Raw genomic sequence first — 25,754 nt, 5'->3', positions numbered from 1 at the left:
GCGGGGCGGCTGCTCCGGCCCGACCCACCCGGCCCGGGGCTCCCGCGGAGCCGGGGAGAGGCCCGGCCTCGTCCTCCGGGGCCCCGGGTCGTGCGCGCCCCGAGGGGCGAGGCCTGCGGGCCGCGCTCCCGCCCGCCGCTCGGATTCGGGGCTGGAAGTCCCTCCCCGAGTTCTGCAGCGGGCCTGGGAGGGAGAGAGGGCTGAGGAGGGCCTCGCCTCTCCGAGGGATGGAGGGGATGGAGGCGGCGGCGGCCAGACCTGCCAGCGGCAGCCCTCAGTGAGTATGGAGGAGGCGAAGCGCGGGAGGGGCGGGGGGCCGCCGAGTGGGGACCCGGCCGCCGCCGCCACCGAGCGCGAACCGAGGCCCTTCACGTCCATCTCCTTCTCTGAGTTAGAGCGAATGCAAGGCTTGGGTCATAGAATCAGACGGCTGCGGCAGAACCATCTTCCCGGAAGGCTGCCCAGGTGCCTCAAGGCAAGGGCCCCTTCTTTAAGGCTAGTCTCCGGACAAGGATCATCTGGAAGGCTGTTCGAAAAGCTCTTTTAATTTAACCGAAACTGCTTGTATTAGACTCTAATCCCGTTTTCTGGATTGACTCATAGAAGAGAGGGAGAGGTGGCTGGGCCGGAAAGAGAAGCATTCTAGATTAACTGGTACAGCAAATGGTTTCTGTCCTAAAGACCGTCCCTAAACTTCACTGGCTTAAAAATAATACGAGAGTTTGCATTATACGTGTCTTTTGCTGTACAAAGCACACATTTCTGAGACGTTATTTATATGCTGAATTGTAATAAGCAACTCTAGAGGGAATTGCTACTTCAGAGTATTTTGTGGTGAATTTTTAGTCCATGTGTGAAGGGAATAATTTTCTCCTAATTTGTAGTTTATGCACATAGGGATTTTCATAAATGAAGTTTACTTCAAGTGGGACACATCTAGATGTATGTTGAGTAGCATTTTCCTAGAGAGCAGAGCAACTAGTAAGACTTCATGGCATGTATGCACACAGGTAACACTTTGAATAAAATCCTGGTGCATGTTTTCTTTCCCTGTGAAGCAGTTAACATCAGCCGTGCCACTGAGGAGCAATGTAATGCTGGCAACTCACTTAACCTTTGTAGACTGAACGGTCTCATCTGCAGAATAACTGGAGGAGGTCGTGTGATCACTAAGTGTTTTTGAAGAGTCCTGGGCTTGGAATGAGAAACTTTTGCATTCCAAACTGGGCAGGCCCCTCTTAGCACATGTGTGATGTGATCTGTGCCTCAGTTTTCCCCCTCTGTACAAGTGAGGGTCATGACATCATTCTGGCAGCATTCTGTCCAAATTATTTGAGAGAGTGCTGTGGAAAGCACTCGAAAGGATTTTGCCTAGCATAGGGCAGATGCCCCCATAGGAGTTCAAGGTTGATTAAGGTTTCCCTTTGAGCACAGCCTCATCAATCCCATGCTGTGATCTGAGGCTTGCGGGTGGGTGGTTTGGAAGGCAGCTCTTCTCGCTGGAGGGTCAACTCCAGCCTGTCATCTCCCAGAGCTCCCTCATCCACAAGGAAGAGCATGTTGGCCATTAGCAGGCACTGATGTTCTGCACTGAGGCTACCTTTCAGTGATGCAGGAAGGCCAGGGATTGGGGACTCACCCTGGGTTTCCCTCTGGTCCACATTCGGCAAAGGGTTAATTGCTGTTTGAACTTCATTATGTCCACTTGTAGAATGGGGATAGAAATACTAGAATACTACTCAGACTTGAAAGTAAAAGTTCACTAACCCTCCCATGATTTACACTTTTCAAAGTGCTCTCACTGTGTCCAGAGGCCACCCTGCTCTGACTCCAGCTTACTTGGTGTGGATAGGACTCTAGACAAGACACTGGGGGGAGGGTGTGTTTGAGCCATCCTGGTGCTGAATCTCAGGCTCTCTGTCTATTTTCTCCTCCAGAGGGTCCAACACAGGAAGCAGAATAGCCACCGCCATGCAGGTGACCTCGGCTGTGGAGAGAAATGGTCCTGAGCCACAACCAGACAATGGACCTCTCCTGAGACCCTGGCCTAACTCTCGGGAAGACAGAACACCCAGCCTGATGGCCCTCAAGCCTCCCAGCACATGGAGGGTGCGGGTCCAAGGCCCCTCTGTGCTGGAGTCCAAGGTGAGGGCTTTGAAGGAGAAGATGACAGCAAGTAAACAAGGGGCCAGCTCCTGCCCCACCTCCCACGAGCAGTCATCCCCCCAAAAACCCAAATGCCGACGAGTCAAAGCTGGAGGGATTCAGGCCCCACCAGAGGGCTGTTCCCTACCAGAGGGCATGGTGGCCTCCCATGCTCAGAACCCATCCAATGAGCCCCTGGACAGCAGTGTCAATGAGGGGGAACCTTCCAGAAATGGGGGCTCCAGGCCTCCCTGGTCACCTGCCCTTAGGCTGGAGTGCTGGAATGGGCAGAGCCCGTGGTCTCCAGAAGCAACATGGATGTTGCCTGATGGTGAGAAGGGTCTGCCACCAGAGCCTGGCTCTTTGCAAGAGAGCCTCTCCCATGGAATTACTCCTGGACGCCTGGGGGGGCCTGGTCCTTGGAAAGTCACCCACATGCCCAGCCTGAAGAAAGGAAGGCCATGTGCCCTTCAAGATGGTCTGGTTGAAGTGAGAGACTTGGACAGCACTCCTCTGACCTCTGAGGAGAACTTTGTCCCCAGAGCAGCCCTGCTGCCAGGGCTCTGGAGACCTGGAGACCTGGAGGCTCTGGGCACTGGGGGCAGTGTCTTGTCCCTGTCTGACCAAGTGGAAAGGAATCGCCTGCTGCTGCAGGAGATGCTGAAGGTCTCAGGACAGAGCCCTCCCAAGGTGGAGACTCCAGCCTGGACTCCATCCTGGGATACAGCTGCACCAGGTGAGGCTCATTCTGCAGGTCTGGGTGGGGCGGCCGAAGGGAGTCCAGTGCGAGGGAAAAGAAAGGGGTGCTTGGTTGGGAGCAGAGAAGGAAGGAGAGCACAGTTGTCTGTCACCAAAATCATAAATGTCCTCTTGGCTTTGACATAGGTTCTTTTTTTTTTTTTTAATTTTTTGGTAGTTGTAGATGGACAGGATGCCTTTATTTTATTGTTTATTTTTTATATGGTGCTGAGGATCAAATCCAGTGCCTCACATGTGCTAGGCAAGCGCTCTGCCAGTGAGCCACAGCCCTTGACATAGGTTCTTTACCAGCTCACAGGCAGCCCTGCCTGGTAAAACGCCCCCTGACCCTCCAGATCAATGAGAAGCCACCCTCTGGGCTTAGGGGTAGAAGCTACTATAACTTCTTCCCTGTGTCTTTACCCCTTCCCATGGTGGCCTTTTAAACTTGCTCCAGTGACATGCCTTACCCCCTGGTGGACCACATCACCCTCTGGGGCAAGCAGAAATGTGTATCTCACAGTTCTGGAGGCTGGGAGTCCAAGATCAAAGAAGCATAGACGTCAGATTCTCGCTGTGTTCCCAGGTGGTAGAAGACCTTCCCAGCAGGGAGGCTGAGCGTCCTACCCGCGGGGCCCAGCTCCTGCAGTGGAACTGCAGGGAGGTGCTAGGGTTCTGACCCAGCAGACAGCCTTCTTCATAAGCTCATGTGTCACCCCCACCTGAGGGCACATGTGGTCCTCTCAGCCCACACCAAGCCTACCTACAGTCATCATGACAGACTGTGCCTGCATTTCTTTGACTGAGACACAGGCAAGCTGTTGGGTTTATCTGGGGTAAATTACTAGAGAAATCTCTCTCCTTGGTGTCAGTTAGAGGCACTTGAGAGCCCCATTTCTGCTTCTGTTCTCTTATCTCTGCTTCTATTCTGGGCCCTAGAACGACCCTCAGGGGACGTGGACCGGGACTCGGGCATCTCTCTGCAGGACTCAGACCAGAACAGGTAGGAGTTCAGAGCCTGCATTTTCTCTCCCTCCTTCTTCACTGCTGTCCCTCCATTTCCTCTGCAGCAGGACACTAGGAGACTGTGCAAAACCAGACAGCAAACCCCATGCTGGTGGACAGTGGGCCCCTGGATCATCAGCCCTGAGACCCCATAAAAAGTGTCAGTGGCTCCCAGTGCCCCAGGCTGCTGCCTACCTGCTAGTTAGGGAAAACCACCAGGCACAGAGGTGTGCAAAGAGCTTTGCCTGCTGTGTGTCCTGGGGCCATTTCCCCTGCCCAGGCCTGTCTCTTTATCAGTGAAATGGGAGAATTGTAGTTGTTGGGTTACTTCATAGGATTATGGTGAGACTAAAAAATGCGATAATGGCTGTGGCAATCTTAGGGAAAGTACATGAATGTTCTTTTCCTAATCAAGGGTATGTGCAGGGGTCAAGGTCTTCACCTCCAACCTCACTATGATATCTACAGACTTTTTTCCCTAGCCTCTCCACCAGTGTTCTGTGGATTTGGATGTGCTGGAGTGTGATGGGGGAATTGGGGACACCTGTCCTTCACAGGCAGTGTCCTGAGCCAGGCAGGGTAAGAAGAGTGTGCACAAGGTGGGGCAGGGGCCACCGTAGGCCTGAGCTGCTGCTGTGCCTGTGCAGAGGTTGGCCTCAGCCTCCATCTTTGCTGGACTCTTGGCACATGAGGCTCAGAGAGGCCCTGGGGCTGGGAACGGCTCCCTTTTCCCCAGCTGCACAAGTGATGTCAGCCTCTCCAGGGTCTTGTGGTTTCTGCTGAGGGCAGAGGTCAGCATTGTTGCTGCCCCATGAGCGGCCGCTCCCTGCATGAGTTCTGTTAGTTTGACCAGCCCTTCAGAAAATGTGGGCAGGGCCTCTCTTAGTCCATTTGTCTTAGTCCAAATGTCTTAGTCCATTTGGGCCACTGTAACAAAATGCCATCAGCTGCGTGGCTTACAACAACAGAAATGTGTATCTCACAGTTCTGGAGGCGAAAGTCCAAGATCAAAGAGCCAACAGATTCAGTGTCTGGTGAAGGCAGGTCTCCTGGCTCATAGATGTCACTTTCTCACTCTATTTTCACATGGTAGAAGGAGGCCAGAATGCTCTCTGGGGTCCCTTTACAAGGGCACTAATCACCTCCCAAAGGCCTCCCTTCCTAATCGCATCACACTGGGGATTAGGATTCAACATATGAATTTGGGGGGACCAGAGTAACCCCTGGCCCTGCACTCTGTTGTAACAAAGCAGGGGCTGCCCAGTCAGGTGATTTAGCTTCTGCTTGCTGAAGGGTCTGGTGGAGAAAACCCTCAGTCTTCTCCCACTTCTGAGGCCACTGTGGTCAGCCTCTTGTCTCCTCCTTACCTGACCTTGCCAGCAATGAGGAGTGTGGCTGCAGGAAGGACTGTGGTCCTCGGGGATGCTCTGCTCGCCCGCCCTCCTTCTGTCCTCGCCCCACCTTCCCTGTGGAGCCCTCAGAGGAGGTGACCTGGGCAGGTACACCTGGGTCCTGCGGAGGTAGCACCCCTTTCCCTGCAGCTGCTCCTCCCACCCCCACCCGCCGCCCTTGATGTGTGTATATGATGGGTGGTACAAGTGTGTCAGGGATCGGGGAGGAGAGGTGACTTAGTGAACTTTAGGACCCATTCCAACACTAACAAAACGTCCCCTTAAAATGCCTAGCGGAGGGGCTGGGGTTGTGGATCAGTGGTAGAGTGCTCGCCTAGCATGCTTGAGGCACTGAGTTTGATCCTCAGCACCACATAAGTGTAAAATAAGATGTGTCCACTTAAAACTAAAAAATAAATATTTTTTTTAAAAAAATGCCTAGCAGAAAGAAACACAGAGTTGACATGAGGGTCATGTCCCATGTAGGCAGATACTCAGGCTGAAGGGCCAGGAAACATGGCCAGATTCAGGGAGGGAGAAGTACCCGCCATACCATGGCATATCCTCTGAGAGGCTCCTTATCTGGCTCCATTCTTGAGCCTTCTGGGTGGACATGAAAGTGTCCCCAAGACACCACAGGGCTCCATATCCCCCTTAAGTGGTTTGCTGATGTCACTTCTATAGAGCCAGACTTCACAAGAGGTCTTTGAGGTAAGGCATGCTCTCTCAGCTCTGTACCCTGGAGGACCACAAGGTCAGGGTCCTGGACTTAGTGTCCATACTAAGTGGTTTAGGACCCCTTGCAGAGAAGCACTCTGAGAATGGCTGATTGTCATGGACATTCAAGGACATGCAAAAGGCAGGGCCTTTTCAGGGAGGAGTGAGAGCCTCAGCTCTTCTCAGGGTTGAGGAATAAGCAGCCCTGCCTCACACCTCCTCAAGCTCCACATTCATGCAGCTTCTTGCTCCACTCAGAGAGCCATTACGACCAGGCAACCCACCATGGACTTCATTATGTCCATACTTCCTACTGCTCTATAAGGTAATGAGACAAGAAGCTCATGAAATGAGGGTGACTACAGAGCCCAAATTAGCACTTGGGGTGGGGGGGCTGGCCCTGTTTGCTGGGAGGTAGTCCTAGGGAATCAGCTGCTGAGATGAGCCATCCAAAGATCCAGGATCTTCAATGCAAAGGGTCAGATGCAGAGGAGACCTCCATCCCAACTTCAGTGTTGTCCTGTTCTACTAAGAGGCAAGAGAAGGCTCAGCCCCAAAGGACTGGACCATCCCAGTGGCCAGTCCAAAGGCCAGGCCCACAGCTGCTCTTCTCCAGCCTTATGCACAGGTGCTGCGCTAAGTTCCTGCACTTCCACTTTATCCCAATGACAGACCTTATGTGCTGCTCCTGGGTCACTGACAGAGACCATTACGTTTCAGGGCCACAAACTGTCCTTCCCATCCCCCCACAGGCCATCCTTGGGCTAGGGGTCTGGGGATCTTGTGTATTGTATGATTTGTGTGTGTGTATATATGATGGGTGGAATCTCCTCAGGTGTGGGCACTGAGGTATAGGAGACTCCATGGAATAAGCTTGTTGTCTCTTGAGTGTCACTGAGGTGTTCAGGCTTGGAGTCTTGATGGGAGGGAGAGGATACAGGGAGACGTGGGGCCTCAGAGAGTGTAAAGGGCTCACTGGAAAGAGGTGGGAGAACAGGGAATGGGTGCTGTGCTTGGGGAGCCTCTGCCATCATCCACACCTGGCAGCCGATGGCTGTGCTGTCACTTGCATCCAAGGGCTTAGATCCAAAATGTTCTTCTCTATAAAATGGCCACAGCCATCTCCATCTGTCCCTTCCTGGAGGCTCTGAGAGACATACTGGGATTACAGAGTGCCTGAGGATCCCACATGAATCAGCATGAATGGAATTGTTGAAACCAGAGGAGCAGCAGTCCATGCAGGGCTGGCTTCAGACCCCAGGCCACAGGGCGTCTGGCTGATGCAAGTGCCTGGGTGGCCCCAGGCCTGGGGGCCCTCCCCAGCAGGCAGTCTCCACTGAGAGGCATGCTGCATGCCCAGGCTGCCCTGTTCAAGTCTGGACCGTGTGTGTGTGTGTGTGTGTGTGTGTGTGTGTGTGTGTGTGTGAGAGAGAGAGAGAGAGAGAGAGAGAGAGAGTCTGCAGGGGCTCTAATGATTGATCTGCCCAGTGGGAGGTGGGGAGGAGGCAGCTCTGGGTCACGCTGTTTTCCTGCTAGAGCGCTGGAGGGGAAGAATTCCTAGTGCCCACCTCCCCTCCCCACGGGAAGAGATGAGTATCTTTGGAAGAGAGGCGCAGGACCAGGTGTGTATGTGGGAAGAGGCGCCTTACTTTCACCCCCTCTGGGTGCGCCACCTGCCAGGAACCTCTGTGTGTTCAGCTGTCCGGAAGTTTTCCAAACCTTGTCCTTTTGGGGTTTGATGGAGGCTTCAGCGTGTAGGCAGGCTTGATCACATCACTGGCTGACTATGATTGGCTCAGCCTTCTTTCCCTCACCCTTTCCCTCCCGGGGACATGGAGGTGGAGCTGCAAGTCCCAACCTTCTAATCCTGCCTAGGTCTCTGTTTGGAAGCCCTCTGCCTGCGAAAGTCAAGTTGATTACTCTGGAGATTCCAAGGGTTGTAGGAGCTGTGTACTGGGAACCAGAGGCAATGACCCAATGTATATTTCTTATATCACAATATCACAGAGACTCTTGTTTGAGTGGAGCACTGTGTGTGCATGTCAGTGTGATCTCAGGTGGAACTGCCCGTGTTTTGCTCTCACTGCCCACTGCCTGCATCGCTGCAGCCATAGCTCTTACTCTCCTCCTGGAGCTCCTAGGGGCAGGAACTGTGCTGCTTACAGAACAGGGGCTCAAAAAACTGGCAGAGGCAGGCAGGAAGGAGTGAGTGAGGGCTCACTGAAGGCTGGACCTGTGTGGGCTTGCGAGGGTCTGGATGGAAACAGAAGAGGACATTCCAGACGGGTGAGGCCTGCAGAAATGCCTGGGAGTGTCTGAGGTGGAATGTGTGGATGACCCTATTAGGGTGCAGGGTGGAGGCTACTTATGGAGAACCCTTGGGATTTTTATTTTAATCGGAATGTAGAGACATTTAAGGATCTTCCTCATGTCGCCCCCCACCCCCCAGTAGCAGGGTGATCTTAGCTCCTGGAGAGTGGGCTAGCACAGGGGTCTGGTGCTGTGTCAGAGAGCCTGGTGAGGGGGTTTGGAGATCATTCTGAGGCACTAGTCAGGTTCCAGATCTTCCAGGCCCTAGTATCAGGGAGTCATAATGAGTCCTGGGGTGAGCATGGGAGAAGAGACACTCCTGCCCTACCCCAGGATTCCTGGTATAACTAAGAACCCCCCAGGGCAAGGGTGTCACTAAAAGAGTGGCTGAGCCCTGCCTGTCCTGCTTACATAGCCCCCAGCCATTCCTGTGCTGCCCCATGGTCTCAGACAGGTTGGCACAAAGGAGAATCCATTACCATCCAGTCCCACCAAGACTAAAACAAAAAAGAAAAATAATTAGGTTTAACAGATCAACAGTTTTTTATTACAAAACCTGCTCCCTTGGTGTCTGGTACTCTGGAGCCTCTGCGGTCAGGGAAGCTGACCCTGGAGCCCCGAACAAGGCCAGCGCCACCTGGAATGCTCAGCTGCAGGCCCGCCACGTGCTCACCATACACACATCAAAGCCGATCTTTACCAGAGGAAGTTCATTTACCTAAGGCTGCTCATCTGGTGGGGAGCAAGGCTGAAATCCAAGAAAAAAAGCCCTCCCCTGGCCTTTCAGAGCCTAGCAGGGGGGTGTCTCAGATACCTGATGCCATTTTGGGCCTTGTATGTCCCATACCCTGAGCCCAGGCAGTGCTGACTGCAGGGGCGCCCTGGAATTCGTTGGCCTCTTTCAGGACAGTGAGCAGGGCCGCTCTGCTCTCTCCAGAAGTTGCAGTCTGAAGGAAATAGTGCAGGCCTCCACCAAGGTCTCGAAAAGATGCTAAATGAAGTGGCTCTGTCCAGCAGCCTATCTTGAGGATCCACTCTCGCTTCTGTGTTGAGAGAAGAGCTTTCCCCTCTGGGCACCGGGGTCCTTCTGCAGCTTCTGACTTCCCCTGTTCCCTGTTGCATAGACATCACCTTTCCAAGCTGCTCTGTTAAAGGCTTTCGAAAATCCAGAGCAAAACCACAATGCCCTCTCCAGCTGCAAGATGTCTGTTGCTTCCACACATGCCTTTCCTCTGCAGGTGATCTTGGTGGCAGGTGACTTTAGTTCATGTTCAGGGATTCCATTGCTTAGGGAGGGGTGAGAGCAATCTATAAACAATGGCGCTAGGGATAGAAGTGATGGTCTTCATAGCTGAGCCCTTATTTAGCAAGTGAGCAAAGTGGGGCTTCACCCTGAAGTTGCCTGCCAGGGTGGCACAGGTAGGGGGTAATCGTCCAGAGCTTGGCACTCAGGCAGTTACCCCTGGGCCACACTCTCAGTCACTACTCAGGGCTCTGTCCTGTCAGGGTCCTGCATACCTGGGAGGAAGTCACCTGTGCCACTAAGCATGACATTGTGAGTCCAAGACAAGAACTCTGGACTTATGGAGCATGCCATCCCGAATCCATTCGCTGCACACCTGATCTTCTTGCACAAAATGACAGTAGGAAAGCTCTGTCCTTGGTCATCAAAAGCTTTAAAATATACAAAAGTGGAACACACACCAAGAAAAATGTTAATCTCTGTCTGTGCATACATGAACTGGCTGCACCCTGGAATCTGGGAAGTTTGTGCTCTTTCTAGTTCCTATTATTTCCAGATTCACATGCCTGAGATGGAAGGGTTAAACCCAGACTCACTGGAACTTCTTATTTTAATCCAGGATTATGGTGGCTGTAGAAAAAGGCTGCTCTGTCCCCTTGACCTCTTTGGCTGGGAGAGGAGTGGTGGTTCTCCTGCCTGCCTGGCTGCAAGGGGAGGTAAAGCCAGGGCTAAGCCTGTCCCTCCAGGAACCTGGCCTAGACCAGAGACCAGAGCTGGGGAGACATGCTGCCCTTGTCCTGGAGACACAGGAGGGCAGAGGGAGGGCTCTGGACACTAGAGGAACTCCAGTTTTCCCCCAGCAATTAGCTCTTTGTAGACTTACTGAGGGCCCAAACTTTGTGGTGTGAGCACCCCAGAAGAGGATCCTCCCACCGCAAACAGTAGGCAACAAGGTCAAAGATCCAGACTCACAGGCTTGCAGTGAGCGCCCCCTCCCATCTCTAATCCCCTGGGTTACAGAGGGAAAACTGAGGCCCGGGGAAGAACAACTCTCAGCCACTTTGTTCCCATGCCCTATGCAGAGCTAATGAGCTCAGAAGTCTCGGCTCTTAAGACAGCAACAAAAGCTGCCTATTCTTGGGTGGGAATTGACTTTGCCTGGCCACACTGTGACTGCCCCACTCTTCAGGAAATTGCCAGGGGAACTGTGAGAGCTGGGATTGATTGTGTCCTATAGTCCATAATAGAAGGGTTTGGCTTGGCAGCTGTGTGCCCTGGGCAGAGGCCAGGGTCAGAAAATGGAGGACTGAACATGGCTTCCTGCAGGGTTGGTGTTCCTTTGATGTGACGGTGGGAGGTGGGCAGTTAGGGACAGGCTCAGCACCCCACAACACCACACCCACTTGCTCCCCGCTTCTCAGATGAAGACCACCTTCTCTCACCAGGGTGCACGGTGGCTGGGAGTTGCCTGCTCTGCTGACCTTGGCTTCAGTCTGAAGGTGGCTGCCGCTCTAGTCCTTGCTCAGTGTGTTACTGCATGATGCCTCCGGGCGCCTAGAAAGCCTGCTTTTCTAATCAGTGGAGAAGCCAGCTTTGTCTGCCAGACACTGCAGCCGAGCAGCTGAGGGGGGCGGGGTGGGCGAACCCAGCTTCAAATGAAGGAGCAGCACGGAAACAGCAAAGCTGGAAAATGGCTTAAAAACCTGGGGGCAAGGCTGATCCCGGCAGCATCTGGCCAGCTGCCGAGGGGCCCTCCTGCCTGCCCACCAGACCTTGTGACAAATGCCCTCCGACAGCCGGGGAACCACAGCTGTCACCGGAAGGTTCCCAGTGTGCGGGCGGGCAGCCAGAGGCCTGCGGCTGCAGGGGCACCTCTCCGGGCTGGTAGCCTCATTATCTCTGCCGCGGAGCAGGAGCCCCAGGGAGCACAGCTGCTCTCAGCCGCGTTGGAGGAGCAGCCGCCTGTTCTGGAAGCTGCGCAGGGGAGGCCTCTCCTGCCAAAGGAAGCCTCCTGGGGCAGTGGGCCTGGAGATTTACTTTCACATCGCTTCTGTGACGCCCTCCTCCTTCCGAAGCTGTGCCTGGGCCCCGCCGGGGTTCTCAAGCACTGACAGTGCCTTTGTGCCACCACTCTCTCCCCCTATGGCCCCAAAGCAGGGTTAGATGCAAAAAAAAAAAAAAGGAGAAGAGAAAAAAAGAAATTCATGTCGCCTGAGCTTGCCAGGAATGGCCTGAGCAGCACCTCTCCCTGGAGGCCAGAGTCGTGCCTTTGTTCCCACACGTCTGTCATCAGGAAACTGCCTGGTTCCGTCCCCCAGTCAGGACAAGGACCCTTTACCCACATGGCATATGGGGCGGGTGTGTGGGCCGCAGGCCTGTCTGAGCCTCCGGCTGCCTGAGTTCTTGCTTTGTGAACCCCTCCCTGTGAGGACAGCCGGGCATATGTGACAGAACACTGAAATTAACATCAAAGAGTGTGTCTGACTTCAGCCACAAACATCCCCCACCTCTCCGGGGACTCAAGGAGGGGAGAGGACAGGATGCAGGAAGGACGCGGGAGGCAGTGGGGCTGCTGTCCTCTGTTCTGCTCTGCTTGCTCTCAGTTGATGCTCGACCTTGAGCAGTGTGCCAGTGTCCTCTCTGCGCTGGACACCCTCATCTGTCAAGCAGGGAGAACACCTGCCCTTGGCCAGCCTGCCTGGGGGAATGGGCTTTGCGGAGAAAACAGTCTTATCAGGAGGAGGCTATGGGCTGCGGTTACTGCTGTCACCCAGCACAGGTGGTATGTCACCGCCTGGGAGACAGCTTTGGAAAAGGGCAGCTGTCATTTCTGCAGCTCTGGACTGGCCTGGGCAGCAGCACATCTGGTAGGTTGTGCTGCCAGAGGACCCTTATTATTATGGAAACGGAGCCATTTGCCGACTTGGTCTGAGTCCAGCCGAACCCCTCTCAGCTCGGAGCCTGTGAGCCCTGGGCTGATGCGGTGCAGGTTTGAATTAGGACGAAGGCAAGGAAATAGCAGGATTTGTGAAAATGTCACTACCCCAAAGGACCAGAACTGGGATGGGTGATGCCTGAGTCCCGCGTCTGTGGTGGGAGCTGGCGGAGCTGTGTGTGCTTGAGTGGGTGTGCATGTGTGCACCGAGGCCAAGAGGAGACAGGAGGTGGTGCATGTCAGGACCATCTGTCTGGGCACAGGCCCAGCCCCCAACCCCAGGTCCTTTCCTCCCTCTTCCCCCAGACAGCTCCTGCTGTCTGACCAGGGAAGGAACAATGGAATAATCTGGAGACTCCCCTACCCTTTTCTAGATCCTCCTGGGTCTTTGCCTCCAGCCCCTGAGCAGATGTGCAAGGCTGGGCCAACTCCCCACCCCTCGTCTGAAGCTGCTCAGGGCCATTCCCTAGGCCCCAGGCCCCAGGCTGGGTTCCCTCTGGGTGGGAGCTGGAGGGAGAGGTGCACATGCAGGGCTTTTTCTGGCTGAGCTGGTGCTTGACACTGTTAAACCCCTCCTAATCTGTGTTATTTTCTTCTAATCCCTCCTCCGCCTGCCCTGGCCTATGTGCCACCCTGCAGGACCTTTGGTCCCAAGCCGGAGCCCATGCTGAGCGCCAGGCATGAGGAAGCCAAACATCTGCTGCATCGTGCCCGCATGAAGGCCAGGACCCAGCCCCTCCGTGCCAACCATGACATCGTGCCCACCATTGCTCAGGGCAGCCGGTGAGTGGGGCTGGAGCCAGGCTGGCCTGAGAGGACCGTGGCAGGGAAGGCTCCTCCCTTCTGTGGTGTGTTTTCTACATCAGGCACTTGTGGGGATCATTTGGCCAGTCATCACCCCTTTACTGAGGGCTTACAGTGTCATGAATTGAGACACAAAGATGAATGACCATGACCTGCACTCCCTGTGGGCGTGGAGGTTAGGGTCTCCAGGGAGAAAGACTGCCAAACAGAGGCTCTGCTCTGTGGACTATGGTATAGGGAGGAAAAATGTGCATGCCAAGCTGGAAACCTGTAACCCCACCTAGAAAGGACAGGTGAGGTTCTGAGAAGAGGTGGCTTCTCAGGACCCGAAAGAGGTCCAAATGTTCACTGGGCAGATGAGGGAGGCAGGGGTGAACATCCTAAGGGCAGAAGCCACAAGCGGAAGCACCATGCTCAGGAGTTCAGCTAGACTGGAGCAGGGACACTCGCGATGCCTGGTGGGGAGGCCAGATAGCTCACAGAGTCTAGTAGTGAGGCCGCCAGGCCTAATAAACAACTTGGATTCTCCTGTAATATCCAGGAGCCACTGAAGGACTTTGAGCAGGTGGAGAGCATGGTCATATTTGCATCTCAGTAATGCATGCTGGCTGCAGGGATGTGTTGGATCTGGTGGACGAGGGCCGACAGGAGGCTGTTGCCATGATCCTGGTAGGAGGTACAGGGGAGGAGAGTGTGCAAGCCTCACAGAAATCCCCAAAAAACCAGAGTGAGCCAGCTAAATAAGGCAGCAGAGAAGAGGTAACATCAGAACCAGACTAGCCAGGTTTGAATTCTGGCTCTGCCTTATTAGCTGTGTGCCTTTGGGGAAGTCTGTATGCCTTTGGGGAGGTCTCTGTTCCTTGGTTTCCTTAAGAAGGGGTTGTGATAGTGCCTGTCTTTATGAGGGTCATCATGAGGGGTATATGAGCTAAAATACAAAATGTGCTTACAACAGAGCCTGGCATGCAGTGAGTGCCAGAAGACTGTTAGCTCTGACTGCCAATCATTTGATTACCTGGGGGTGGAAGGCATTCAGGACATGGCCAGAGTCTGACTTGCATCCAGGCATTTGGTGAGATCCAGCCAGGCTGATGCCCAGGTGCAGGGTCAGGCTTGGGAGGACAGGTTCTAGAGCCTCTGCTGACCATGTCCACCAGGCAGTTGCATACAGGATACTTAGAGGAGAAACTTGAGTATTTTCCCTCATTTCATGATGCTGGAGCCATGAACAGGACCTCATGTGGGATGAACAGATGGAAGAAGAGCAGGTTCTGGAACTTTCAGACATCAGTGTCTGTCCCCTGAGCAACACGCCCCACCTCCATCACTGTGCCTGTGTATGGAGCATCTTGTGGAACTGCTCATACCTCAAGGAGTTCTCCAGCACTCAGTACCAGCCCTGGCAGGGCTCCTGAGCCTCCTGTGGGCCATGCCAGATCTTGCCAGGCTAAGCAGGACCACTGAACCACCAAGCCTGTGACTTCAATGGCATGGTGGGCACGCTGGGTCTGTCTCCATTATCATGTGACATCAGAGCGAGTGAGGACTCTAGTGAAACTGGGCCATGTATTCTTTCTTTTAAATATATTTTTTAAGATATTGATGAACCTTTGTTTTATTCATTTATTTATATGCAGTGCTGAGGATTGAACCCAGTGCCTCACAGATGCCAGGCAAGCGTTCTACCACTGAGCTACCACCCCAGCCCTGGACCATGTATTCTTTGACAGGGTGCTGAACCTGCTTAGTAGAGGCTAAGGACCAATTGGGTGCTGTGGCACACGCCTGTAATTCCAGCGACTTGGGAGGCTGAGGCAGGAGGATCCCGAGTTCAAGGCCTCAGCAACTTAGCAAGATACTGTTTCAAAAATAAAATAAAAAGGTTGCAGATGTAGCTGTGGTAGAATGCTTCTGGGTTCAATCCCCAGTACCACCATCAAAAAAGAAAAACAAGAATAAGGACCTTCAAGGACCATTGATCACTGGGAGCAGATCCTCTGTGTTTAGTGTCATTGTGTCACTGTGGCTCCTAGGAGAAGGGCTCAGGAGGCCCTAAATCCTGATAAGATGTGCCCAACAGGTTACCCTTTTGCTTCCACATTTTATGCCTTTTCCTCTGGCCAGGGGGTACTTAGCATGGCTTCCTTGAGGCATCCTGTTCTTCACATATGTGTAGGGAGAAGCCTGTGACTTCCAAGGATCTCTCCTGTCCTGCTTTCCCCAGGTATTAGACTGGATGGGAAAGCCACAGAATAGACTATCTGTAAAGCAGACTTCCTGCTCACATATCCTCCTGGGCACTCCCTCTTCTCCAGATGACTCCAGCCACTCACGATGACCCCAGTCCTAACCTAAAGTAGGCTCCCTTTTCCCCAGCCCTGGAAATGCTATAGAAATGCAAGGTGACCCACTTTAGCAGCTGCTGCATCCAGAAAAGAATGATTGTGACTTGGCAGCACTGGGGAATCCTCCCAGGGTATAGCTGCAAACTCCGAGCCAGATGGCTTGCCACGGCTGCTGCTAAAGGTTACGCTCTGTCAGAGGGCCCTGGAGGGCCAGCAGAGTCAACCCTGGATGCTGCACAGACCCCAGGCCTCAGCTAGAGGTAGCAGGCCCTGGCCCCGGCCCCAGCGCATCGCTGTTTCCCCGAGCAGCTTGGCGAGAACTGCTGGAAGAGGAGGGGTGCCCAGAGCAGTCTCCAGGAGGCCTTTATCCTGGGTCTGGCTGGAAGCACAGGGCGAGCCTGAGCACACGGGCTTTTCTGGAAGGTGAAGACGGGGAAGCAGCTACATTTTTTAGAAGTAAATTGACATAGAAATTAAGCAGCCCCTGGAAGCAAAAACTCTTGCCATTCTTGGGAGAGGCACCTAGATTGGTGTTCTTAATCCCAAAAGGGCAGCACATGTCGGCAGAAGGCACACTGGATAGTGACACTGTGCTGCCTGTAAATGGTGGCTACATAAGACTCTGTAGAGCTTGACACAACACATTGCTCGTGTGGCTAGGACAGCATCATTATAGCAATTGCCCTAGCAATTGCCCCAGAGGGTCTCCTCACGGAGGCCACACAACTCCAGGGCTACAGCAGAGGTGCAGAGCTCAGACCAGAAGCCTGTTCTGGAGGGATGGCTGCTGGGGTCTCTGCCAGCCTCGTCTTGGGATGGCAACTGCCATGGGATTTGCTTGCTGTGTGCCTTATGCTGTCTGCACTTAAAGGCCTCTCCCTACGTTTTCACACTGTTGCTACCACTGTGTTGGGGAGGGGGACTCTGGGTTTGAAAAACACCCTACATGACTCAACTCGCCTCACTCCTCCTTTTAAAACAAAAATGTTTCTCCCTGTAGAGTGAATCCTAGGATAGTTCAGTTCGCCATCTTGCGTGTAGAAGTTAAGGACCCTGATGGGGGGCTCCCTTGTTGGGTTAGGACTGTGCTGCCTTGAAAGCTGGGGTCTTATTTTGGTTTTGCCAGAGTTTACAGCCCACATCCCTTCAGCAGAGCAGGGCCTTGGCCTGGGGTCTTTACAGGGGTGGTTTCCCAAGCCATGCCCAGGGTCCCCAGTGGGCCTTGCTGTGTTGGGTGGACTGGCTGGGGAGGGTGTCCACCTGTGTCCTGGGGGTAGGGTGACTCTTCTCTCTAGAGGCTGAGGTTGCTGTTTCTCAGCGGTCACTCTCAGCCTAGCATCTTCTCAGTCTGTGGGGGAAGATGAGTGGTGCAGGTGTTCGGGGGAGAGAGACACCAGTATGGGGTGTCTCTAATCAGGGTTCTCCAGAGAAACATAACCAACAGGACAAACCATACAGAGAGGGTTATTTTAAGGAATTGGCCTCCCTGTGTGGGAGCCTGCAAAACCTGCAGGGGACGCCAGCCGGCTGGAGACCAGGGCAATGCTGCGTCTGTGTCCAGAGGCAGCCGGCAGAATCCTCTTGCTCAGGGGAAGTTGGTCTTTGTTTTCTTAAGGCCTTTTGCTGGTTGGGTGAGGCCCACCCACACTATGGAGGGTCACTGCTTTATTCAAAGTCCTTTGATTTAAATGTTAGTCTTCTCAGAAACATGGAGGATAGTGTCTGGCCAGGTGTCTAGGCACTGTGGCCCAGCCAGACTGACACATTGAATTAACCATCACACATGGTTTGTATGCAGAGAGAAATGTAGAAAGGTAGGAGCCGAACGCGAGCTAAGAAGGACGACTCCAGGGTGGATGGCAGGAGGATTGTGGGGGTGAAGGGGCAGGAGCCCGGAGGCCCTGCCAGTGGGAGGGGGCCATTGAACTGGAGAAGAAGGCGGGGAGGAAGAGGAGGACCATATTTTCACCTCAAAGACCATCAGCTGGAACCTGTGTCCTACTGTGGTGGGTGAAGAAAGCTGGGCTCCTGAGGGCCACAGACAGGAGGCAGGTGGAGAGGCCAGAAGGGGCCACTAAGGTGTGAGAAGTGGTATGTGAGAGACGCAGGGTGGCTCCCACACACTCAGCAGTGGATTGGTGGGAGGCTGGGAAGGGGAGGGAGAGTGTGGCCCTCACAGGTGCCTCTGATAGGAGAAAAGCCAGGGGCCTGGGCCCACTTGCACAGTGGCCTGAAACTCGGGCTACCTGGCTCCTGGGGCCTGGGGTGAGACAGGGAGGGCCGACCCCAGCCACAGTGCCTCCCAAGTCAAAGCTGATGGCTGTGACGACTCTCCCCAGCACTTAAAATACCCTTTCCCCATAAGGGCTTCACCACATGTGCCGTGAATGTACCCTTGGGGTGTCCATGGGGGATTGGTTCCAGGACCTCTCGCAGATACCAAAACCTCGATGCTCAAGCCCCTGATGTAAAATGGCATAGCATTTGGATATAATCTAGGGCTGGGATGTTGCTCAGTGGTGGGGCACTTAGCTGGTATGCAGGAGGTCCTGGTTTGATCCCCAGCACCACACACACACACACCCCATATAACTTGTGCACATACTCCTTCCAACCATCTGTTGGTTGCTTATAACACTTAATACAATGTGAAAAGTCATTGGGTTACAGTGTCTAGGGGGTTGTGACAAGAAAAAAGATCTCTACGTGTGCGGTAGAGATGCAGGTGTTCTTTCCAAATGCTTTTGATATGCAGCTGGTTGATCCACAGACGCGAGCCTGTGATTATAGAGGACTGGTTGTCCATATTTCCACAGCTCACCACTACCAGCAACGCAAGATGACCACTTCCTCTCCCGAACACACACACACACACACACACACACACACACACACACCCCTCACACAGAAGGACTTTGGTGTCTTCCTTCCATACAGTCCTGAGTTTAATGACATTTCCTCTCAGCTCAGGCTCAACCAGGCCACAGAGGGAACATGGGGCTTCTGTTTGGTGCCGGGCATCAGAATCAGAATGGGCCTGTGATACAGTGCTTGGCCTTGACGCCCCAGGAAGCTGATTTGGGGTAACTTTGTGGGTTACAGCAATCCCAGAGCATCATGGAGACTGTTCCCCTGGTTGGGTGGTGAGGGTCGGGCCAGGGTGTACCCAGGGAGGGACCATCTTCCCCACACCCACTCTTCTACCTGTGACCTCTCTCCTTTAGAGATGGCCAGAGAGGCCCAGCCCCGGACCCCAGGATGACCTTTGCCTGCAGAGACAGTCTCCAGAATGGGAACGTGAGTGACTCCTCCAGTGGGGAGTCCAGCAGCGGGCAGTGGCCTAAGCAGGGCACGGCCCCTTCGCATGTTCGCTTTCAAGACGAGACTGCCCGTGAGGCTGAGTCCCGCTACCTGGAGCGGCTGCAGCAGCGCCAGCGCCAGGTGCTGAGCACAGTGCTACCGGCCTCGGGCCAGGGGCCACTGCGCTCCAAGCCCCATGTCACCCACTACATTAACCGGGACATGGGCGAGGGCACGTTCCCCAGGCCCCTGGGTGGCCTAGACCGCAGGGGCCTCCTGGCACCCCCAGCGCCATGGGGCAGCGAGGGGAAGTGCAGAGCCTGTGGCCACTGTCTTCAGGACGGACGCCCTGCTGAGGGGAAGGTGCCTCCCAGCCCTGGGGTCGCCCAGGGACTCCAGGCTGCCTGTGGAGTGGAGGGGGTGATGCCGGAGCCCCAAACCTCCTGTGGCCCCAGCTCCCCATTCCAGCTCTTCCCTGCTGAGCCAGGGCTCCACTCAGAGTGGGTCCGGGAAACACACATTGGAGACACCACCACGTGCCCTGAGGAGGGGGACTCTGCCCTGGACAGCACGGACACCTCAGACAGCTGCCGGACAGACAGTGAGGAACCTGGGACCTCTCAGCCCAGAAGGACAGGCGGGCGGCCCCGAGGCAGCAGCCTCCGACAGCGAGGCTCCAGGCCTCAAGGAGGCCAAAGGCGGTCCAAGAAAGCTGAGATGGAGTCGTCCTGGGCCCCTGAGGCCCAGGATGGGGTTCATGATGTGGAGGAGGGAGATGAGGTGAAGGAAGGCAGGGGACATACACCTGATGGGACTCTGTTTCTGAGAGAAGATGCTGTCCCTAAGCCTTCTGCCCTGGAATCTGAGAGGTCTTCCCTTGGGTCCGAGAAACAACCTGAACAAGAACTGAAAAGTCACTGGGACCCTGTGGACTCCTGGGCTCCTTGCAGGACAGCCTATGTCACAACATCCTCCACAAAGCTTGGGCCCTCGGGGCCAGGCAGACCAGACCAAGTTATAGAAGGCCACGAGTCTCCCGAAATTGTCTGCACTTCCTCCCTGCAACAGAGCCATGCAGAGCCCCCTGCTCACCGCCCAGCCTGGCAGCCAGCGGCTTCTCTCTCCCCTGAAGGCTGGCTGCCAACACCTCCCACTTCAAGGAAAACCACCTCCCCTGTGCCTCACAGGAAGGCAGCGCTGGCTCGGCCCTGCAGTCCCCAAGTCAGGCACCCACTGTTGGCCCTGTCCACCAACAACTGCAACAACTGTTCGCCCCTGGGGCTGCAGGAGCCCTGGGGAGCAGCCATCCACAACGGCAGGGCAGACAGGGGTCCCTGTGGCCAGGAGCTGGACCTGCCCCTGGAGAGCAGCGGAGACGGTAAGGACTGCCCTTGCTCAGACGCAGCCTCAGGCCAGGTCGGGGACACTCTGGGCGTTCAGTCTTCACTTGCTTTTCTTCTCAGTGGTCAGATATCACAGCCACACACTCCCAGCAGCCCCCCAGAGTGACGACAGGTGTCAGGGGAGCTGGTGGCCTGTGGGTCGGAGGCAGGCTTCAGCTTAGCCCAGAGTGGAGGCAGGACCATGAAGGCCGTGGTACCCAGCAGCAAGCTCCACAGCTGCGGGCAGCCTGGGCTTTATGGGAATCTGGCTCCCGTAAAGCAGGAAGAGGCAGCAGCTCCAGGATCTGCTATTGGCTTTGGGCAGTCAGTGCCCAGGAATCCCAGGGCAGAAACCTTCCACGTCACGCACCCACTGGCTCTGTCACTCAGCGGTGTTGAGCACTGTGCTAGGGGCTGTGGGGAACATGTAAGTGAGCTGCTTCAACAAGAGACCTGCCCTTGTGACTTTCTGTGGCCAGGCAGACCTGCTTCCCAGGGGGCACAGTGACCAGCAGGCAGAGCTCCTGTAGGGTGTGGTAGGCTGCCCTCTGGCCTGAGTCCCCCAGGACCCTGGCCCTGCTGGGCTGGCTGGTGGTTTCAGTGGCCAGGCTGCTGAAGTGGGTAGGTAGCACCTCTTTGTCCTTGGGAGGGGTCCCCGTCTGGGGCAGATCCTGGGTGTTGCAGTCTCTTCCCTCAGGGGGCTCTAGGCTAGTGGCTGGTTTGCTCCTGACCACTTCCCATGGGGCTTCTATCTTGAGCCCTTTCTGGGCATCCTTCGAGGCCTGGAGCAGAGAGCCAGGGGAGGCCTTCGCTGCAAGACCTGGGCAAGTCACCTACTCCCCCATGCTCCAGGCTCCTCTGTAAAGGACAATAATGGAACCTCCCAGGAACCCCCAGGGGCCTCAGCACTGCCTATTGCATACAGATGCTCCCCAAATGGCGGCAGTTGTCAAAGCTGTGAGAAATCGTAGATGACAAATTGTTTGCTATCCCAGGAATATAAAATGTCCCCATTTCCAACTATGTCCCATGATATAGAAGGGGCATGACTTATCACAAGCAACACCGTCACTTAAACACTTACTAATCATCTACTGTGTACCAGCTGCTGGCCTGGGTGATGAGCTTCTAGCAGGCCTCAAGACCCCGTCCATGACTCCCCTGGCCCATCCTCAGAGAGCCGCCCCCTCCATCTGCTGCCCCCTCCGCTGCCTCCACTGCTCTGCTGAGGCTCCCACTCCTCTTCCACCCTCCTGCTCTCCAGCCTCTGAGGCTGGGCCTGTCCTCTCCCCACCTTGGCCTGGGGAATGGTCAGCCTGATACAGGAGGGATGCTATGGCTTTTGCAGGAGGATTCCAGGGCTCTCTCAGCTTGGCAGACACCGTTGTCAACTCCATGGGCATTACCCTCTCCCTGGCCTCAGAGGAGCTGGAGTCCAGCCAGGACCTGGAAGAAGGTCTGCAGAGGACAGAGTCCAGTTCTGGAGGGCACATGCCACCTGGGTAAGTGGCAGGAGTAGGAGCCCTGATTGCAGGAGAGGGTGCTGGGTGGGGAGGAGACTCCCAGGATGGTAGCATGACTGGCCTCATTGCCCCCAGATCCTTGGAGTCCCTAGACCATGCCCTAGCCTGGCGGCCCTGACACTCCTTTTTAGTTCTTTTTAGTCTGATGTACCTTGTTCATTTGCTGAACATCCCCTGAATGGCCTCCAGCCCCAGCCACTGAGCTGGTCACAGACCCAGCTGACAGAGTCACAGACCCAGCTGACAGAGTCCCAGCCCTCTGGGTGCTGTCTGGAAGGACTTGCTCCTGACCCGGGGCTTGGAAACCAGATGCTGAGGAAAACTGTTTCTCTACTCTTCTTCAGCTGTGGGTCTGAGTCATTGCCTGGGGCACCTCTGTGGACTGACTTCAAAGCTGCGGTGAGCCTGGTGCTCTGGCCAGGGCCCTCTGTCCCATGCCACACACACACACCTTGCCTGGTGACTGCATGCAACTCCAGGCCTCCCACATACCCGGAGCCAGCTCCCCATCTCCAGCCTTCTGTGCACTCCAGAACTCAGCCTGTCTGGCCAGTCCCAAGAACTCAACATCCAGTGCCTACTACCACGCTGCCTGCCCCACCGTGCTCAAGCCCTAAATCTGTCTACCCGCAGCAAGTCTTCCCCCTCCAACATCCCCCTGGCCGTTTCTCCTGGTCTCAGCTGTGGGATCTCCTTTTTGTGAACCTACAGGAGCCCTGGCCTGCTCCACCTGCTCTCTTGTTCCTTCTGGTTCCTTCTTCACATGTGATAATCAGGAGCATCTTTTTAAAACCTTAATTAAATGGCATTATTTTACTATTTAAAAACCTAAAATGGCTATTTCTCCCACTTGGAACAGAATTCAGACCCCTCACCATGGCTGGCCGTGCTCCAGGTCATCCTCCTGGGCCTGCCTGCCTGACCTCACCTGGTCTCTCTGCCCTCCTCCCATTCCCTGCACCCACACCCTGTGTCCTGGACTCTGTGGTTCCTGAGCCCATGCCTCTTCCCGTCTTGCCCAGGCACCTCCAGCATGGCAGCCTGGTTCCTGCTTGGCATTCAGAATGCAGTGTAAAGGCCATCTTCTCAAAAAGACCTTCCCTGGCCACTGTTTCAACCAAACACCTGGTCACTCTGCTGCACTCACCAGTCACTCATGGTTTTCCCCTTGGCTTAGTGGTCCGCAGTTGATTAGCTCTGAGAGAAGGACCTTGTTTGTCTTATACACCACATAGCCACGGTCTGGAAGAGGCTGGCACAAAGGAAGTCCTCAGAAATAAGGAATGGACGAGGGGCTGAACCCTAGCTGCCTTTTATGGCGGGGGCTCGCCTAGGCTCCATCCCCGGGGCAGAGCACCCAGCACAGTCTACTTTCTCAACTCATTGCCAGTTCCCCTCATGAGGCATTGGTGCTGCGGCCTGGGACCCTAAGGTGCGGCCTGCCTTGCCTCCGCCCCAGGTCTCTGCAGCCCGCCTCATCTCCCCTCTTGTGTTTCAGAGCCTCACCAGAGGCCAATGCAGGGCCCAGGGTGCCCCCAGCTACTGCTTCTGAAGCCAACAAGAAAAGGAGCAGCGGCCTGGCCTCTGCCCTGGGGCTGAAGAAGCTCCTCTCGGTCCTCGGCCAGACTTCCCGGCCCAAGTTGAACAAGTCCCGTAGCTACAGTGTGGAGCAGCTGCAGCCCGCTGTGCCTAGCCCAGCTTCACACACCAGCACCTCCAAAGTGAAGAGAGCCCCGTCCTTACAGTCCCTGCATCTGGTGAGTCCATGGTCCCAGCGGGGGTTGTGAGGCTGGTGGTGGAATGAAGGATGAAAGGAGAAAGATGTGCCCAGGGTGCCTCCCAGGGAGCCCATGGTGGAGAAAGGGGAGCCACTGGCTTCCCACAGCCTATCCGTGAGACTTGGGTTCCCCGGGCCCAGGGCAGGTAGGCATCACTCCAAAGTTCTGTTCTTCTGCCCAGGCCTAGGCTCATCCTAGACTTCTCCTCCTCCCTCAACTTTGCTAACTCTGACAAGTCTTTGGAAGTGCGTGGGCCGGTTATTCTGGAACCTTCTCTGTGGCCACAATGACTCTCTTAATCCAGGTACAAATCACTCCTGGATTCCCTCACGCCTCTTGACTGGCCTCCTTGCTGTGGCCCTTCTCCATATGGCTTCCAAAAATGGTCTTTCAGATGTGCACCACCCCCTCTGAACATCTGTCCTTCATCACTTATGCCCAAGATAAAGTTGAGACAGCTCTGTGTCGCCGGAGGGTTTCTGTGATCTGTCTGCTTTCGTCTCTTATCACGCTCAACCCCAGTTACACTGGGGTGTGTTATGCTAGACCTCCTTGCACTTCTGTGGTAAGATCACACACGGAGGGATTGAGTCTTCACCTCCACTGAGGCTCCCCTTCTCCACCTGCTGACGCAGCTCACCCATCAGTACTTCAGGCCCATCTCCCAGGAAGCCACGACGGTCGATCCTCTGGCGGAGCAGGGCCTCTGCTGGGTGCTGCCACCTTCATGGCTGTTCTGCTTTCTCCCCTCACTCCCCTCGCTGAGTGCATTGAGGAAACACCATTTGATCTTTGCACTGCCAAGGCCTCTCATGATGGCAAACACAGCTCAGCCCTCAGCGCGTGCTGAGGGGGTGGACTCGGGTGGCTAACGGCAGCCTTCCCCCGTGCCACAGTCTTAGCAAGCCAAGCGTGGCTCACTAGCTCCCTACCAGGCTCCGGAAGCCCCGCCCTGTCCTAGCAGTGTGCAGTGTTGTTTCTCCTCTTACCTCCACCTCTCCTGGACAGACTGCGGTAGGTGGCTTGGTCAGGGCATGGGAGCCTTTCATTTCTCAGGCTGCAGGGGAAGAGGATGCCAGCTGAATGGAAATTCCACCCGCTTTCTTTCACCAAGGACAGTACCAGGTAGGCGGTTGGCACTCAGAAGATATCTGCTGGCCAAATGACTGGAAGGCAGAGAATCAGAGGCAGAGAGGGCAAGCAGGGGAGAGGGCCACCGCAGGGCCCTTGTGCTTCAGAAACTCATTTGTGGGACCAGATTAGCGGCCATCAGAGCTTCCATCTCTGTAAAGTCCTCAAGGGAAACGATGACACCATTAGTGAAATAGAGGGGTTTAAGCCGAACCCACAAACAGAAAGCAGCCTGGCTGGGACAGAGCAGGCTAAAGTGCAGGAGGACAGTGCAGGAGAAAGATACATTCCAGAAAAGAAAAAAGGAGATAAAAGAGGAGTCTGTCTCACCCAGAAGTATTTATGACATGTCTCCAGGGAAGACACCGCCAGTTAGCATGCTGGGCCGGCACACTCGTGTTCCGTGGTCGGGCGGTGGCTGCTTCTCTGTGTGGTGCTGGGGATGGAACCCAGGGCACTGCACACGCTGGGAAAGTGCTCCTAGCCTCTTGTTTTTTGAGACAGAGTCTGCCCAAGTTGCTGAGGCTGGTCTTGAACTTGTGATTCTCTTGCCTCAGAGTGGACAGCCGCCTGCCCTCATACACAAACACACCAGCTGCTTCCACCCCTCCGATGGGCTGTGGCTCCTCTCAGGGCCCTTGGAGCTAGTGTCTGGAAACTTTCCCTTCCTCCTCCCTGTTCCCTAGGAAATGTCTGCTTGTCCTCCCAGGAGGACTTGAGCCTGCCTCTTAGGCGTCTTGATAATAGATCTGCCATCTTTAGATCACTTAGTCCATTCAGCCTGCTCCAATAAATCCCATAGACCAGGCTTTTATACCACAGAAATGTGTTTCTTGCAGTTCTGGAGGCTGGGAGTCTGAGGTCAAGGCTGAGGCCCAGTGGGTGACGATGAGAGCTGCTTTCTCAGATGACTGTAACCTCCCTTATAAAGCCCAAAGGCTGTCTGGGGGCCCACCGGGTTCTGCCTTCACAACCCAGGCACCTCCTTAAGGCCTCCTTCCAAGTGA

At 55.0% G+C, this 25,754-nt stretch overlaps 1 protein-coding gene across 1 annotated transcript in view; it reads left to right on the top strand.

Moving 5' to 3' along the window:
• The first annotated feature begins 179 nt into the window (after positions 1-179).
• Kiaa1614 (KIAA1614 ortholog) overlaps positions 180-25,754 on the top strand; it is a 33,394-nt gene continuing 7,819 nt past the window's right edge. Inside the window, exons 1-7 of the mRNA XM_034636356.2 lie at positions 180-277; positions 1,938-2,881; positions 3,823-3,886; positions 13,124-13,267; positions 18,858-20,311; positions 21,664-21,817; positions 23,337-23,595. Of these exons, the coding sequence (XP_034492247.2) occupies positions 228-277; positions 1,938-2,881; positions 3,823-3,886; positions 13,124-13,267; positions 18,858-20,311; positions 21,664-21,817; positions 23,337-23,595 (3,069 nt within the window). The 5' untranslated portion in view covers positions 180-227. The remainder of the gene's footprint in view (positions 278-1,937; positions 2,882-3,822; positions 3,887-13,123; positions 13,268-18,857; positions 20,312-21,663; positions 21,818-23,336; positions 23,596-25,754) is intronic.

This window comes from Marmota flaviventris, chromosome 12, assembly GCF_047511675.1.
Source record: "Marmota flaviventris isolate mMarFla1 chromosome 12, mMarFla1.hap1, whole genome shotgun sequence".
NCBI lineage: Eukaryota > Metazoa > Chordata > Mammalia > Rodentia > Sciuridae > Marmota > Marmota flaviventris.
This window is presented reverse-complemented; position numbering and strand designations above follow the sequence as displayed.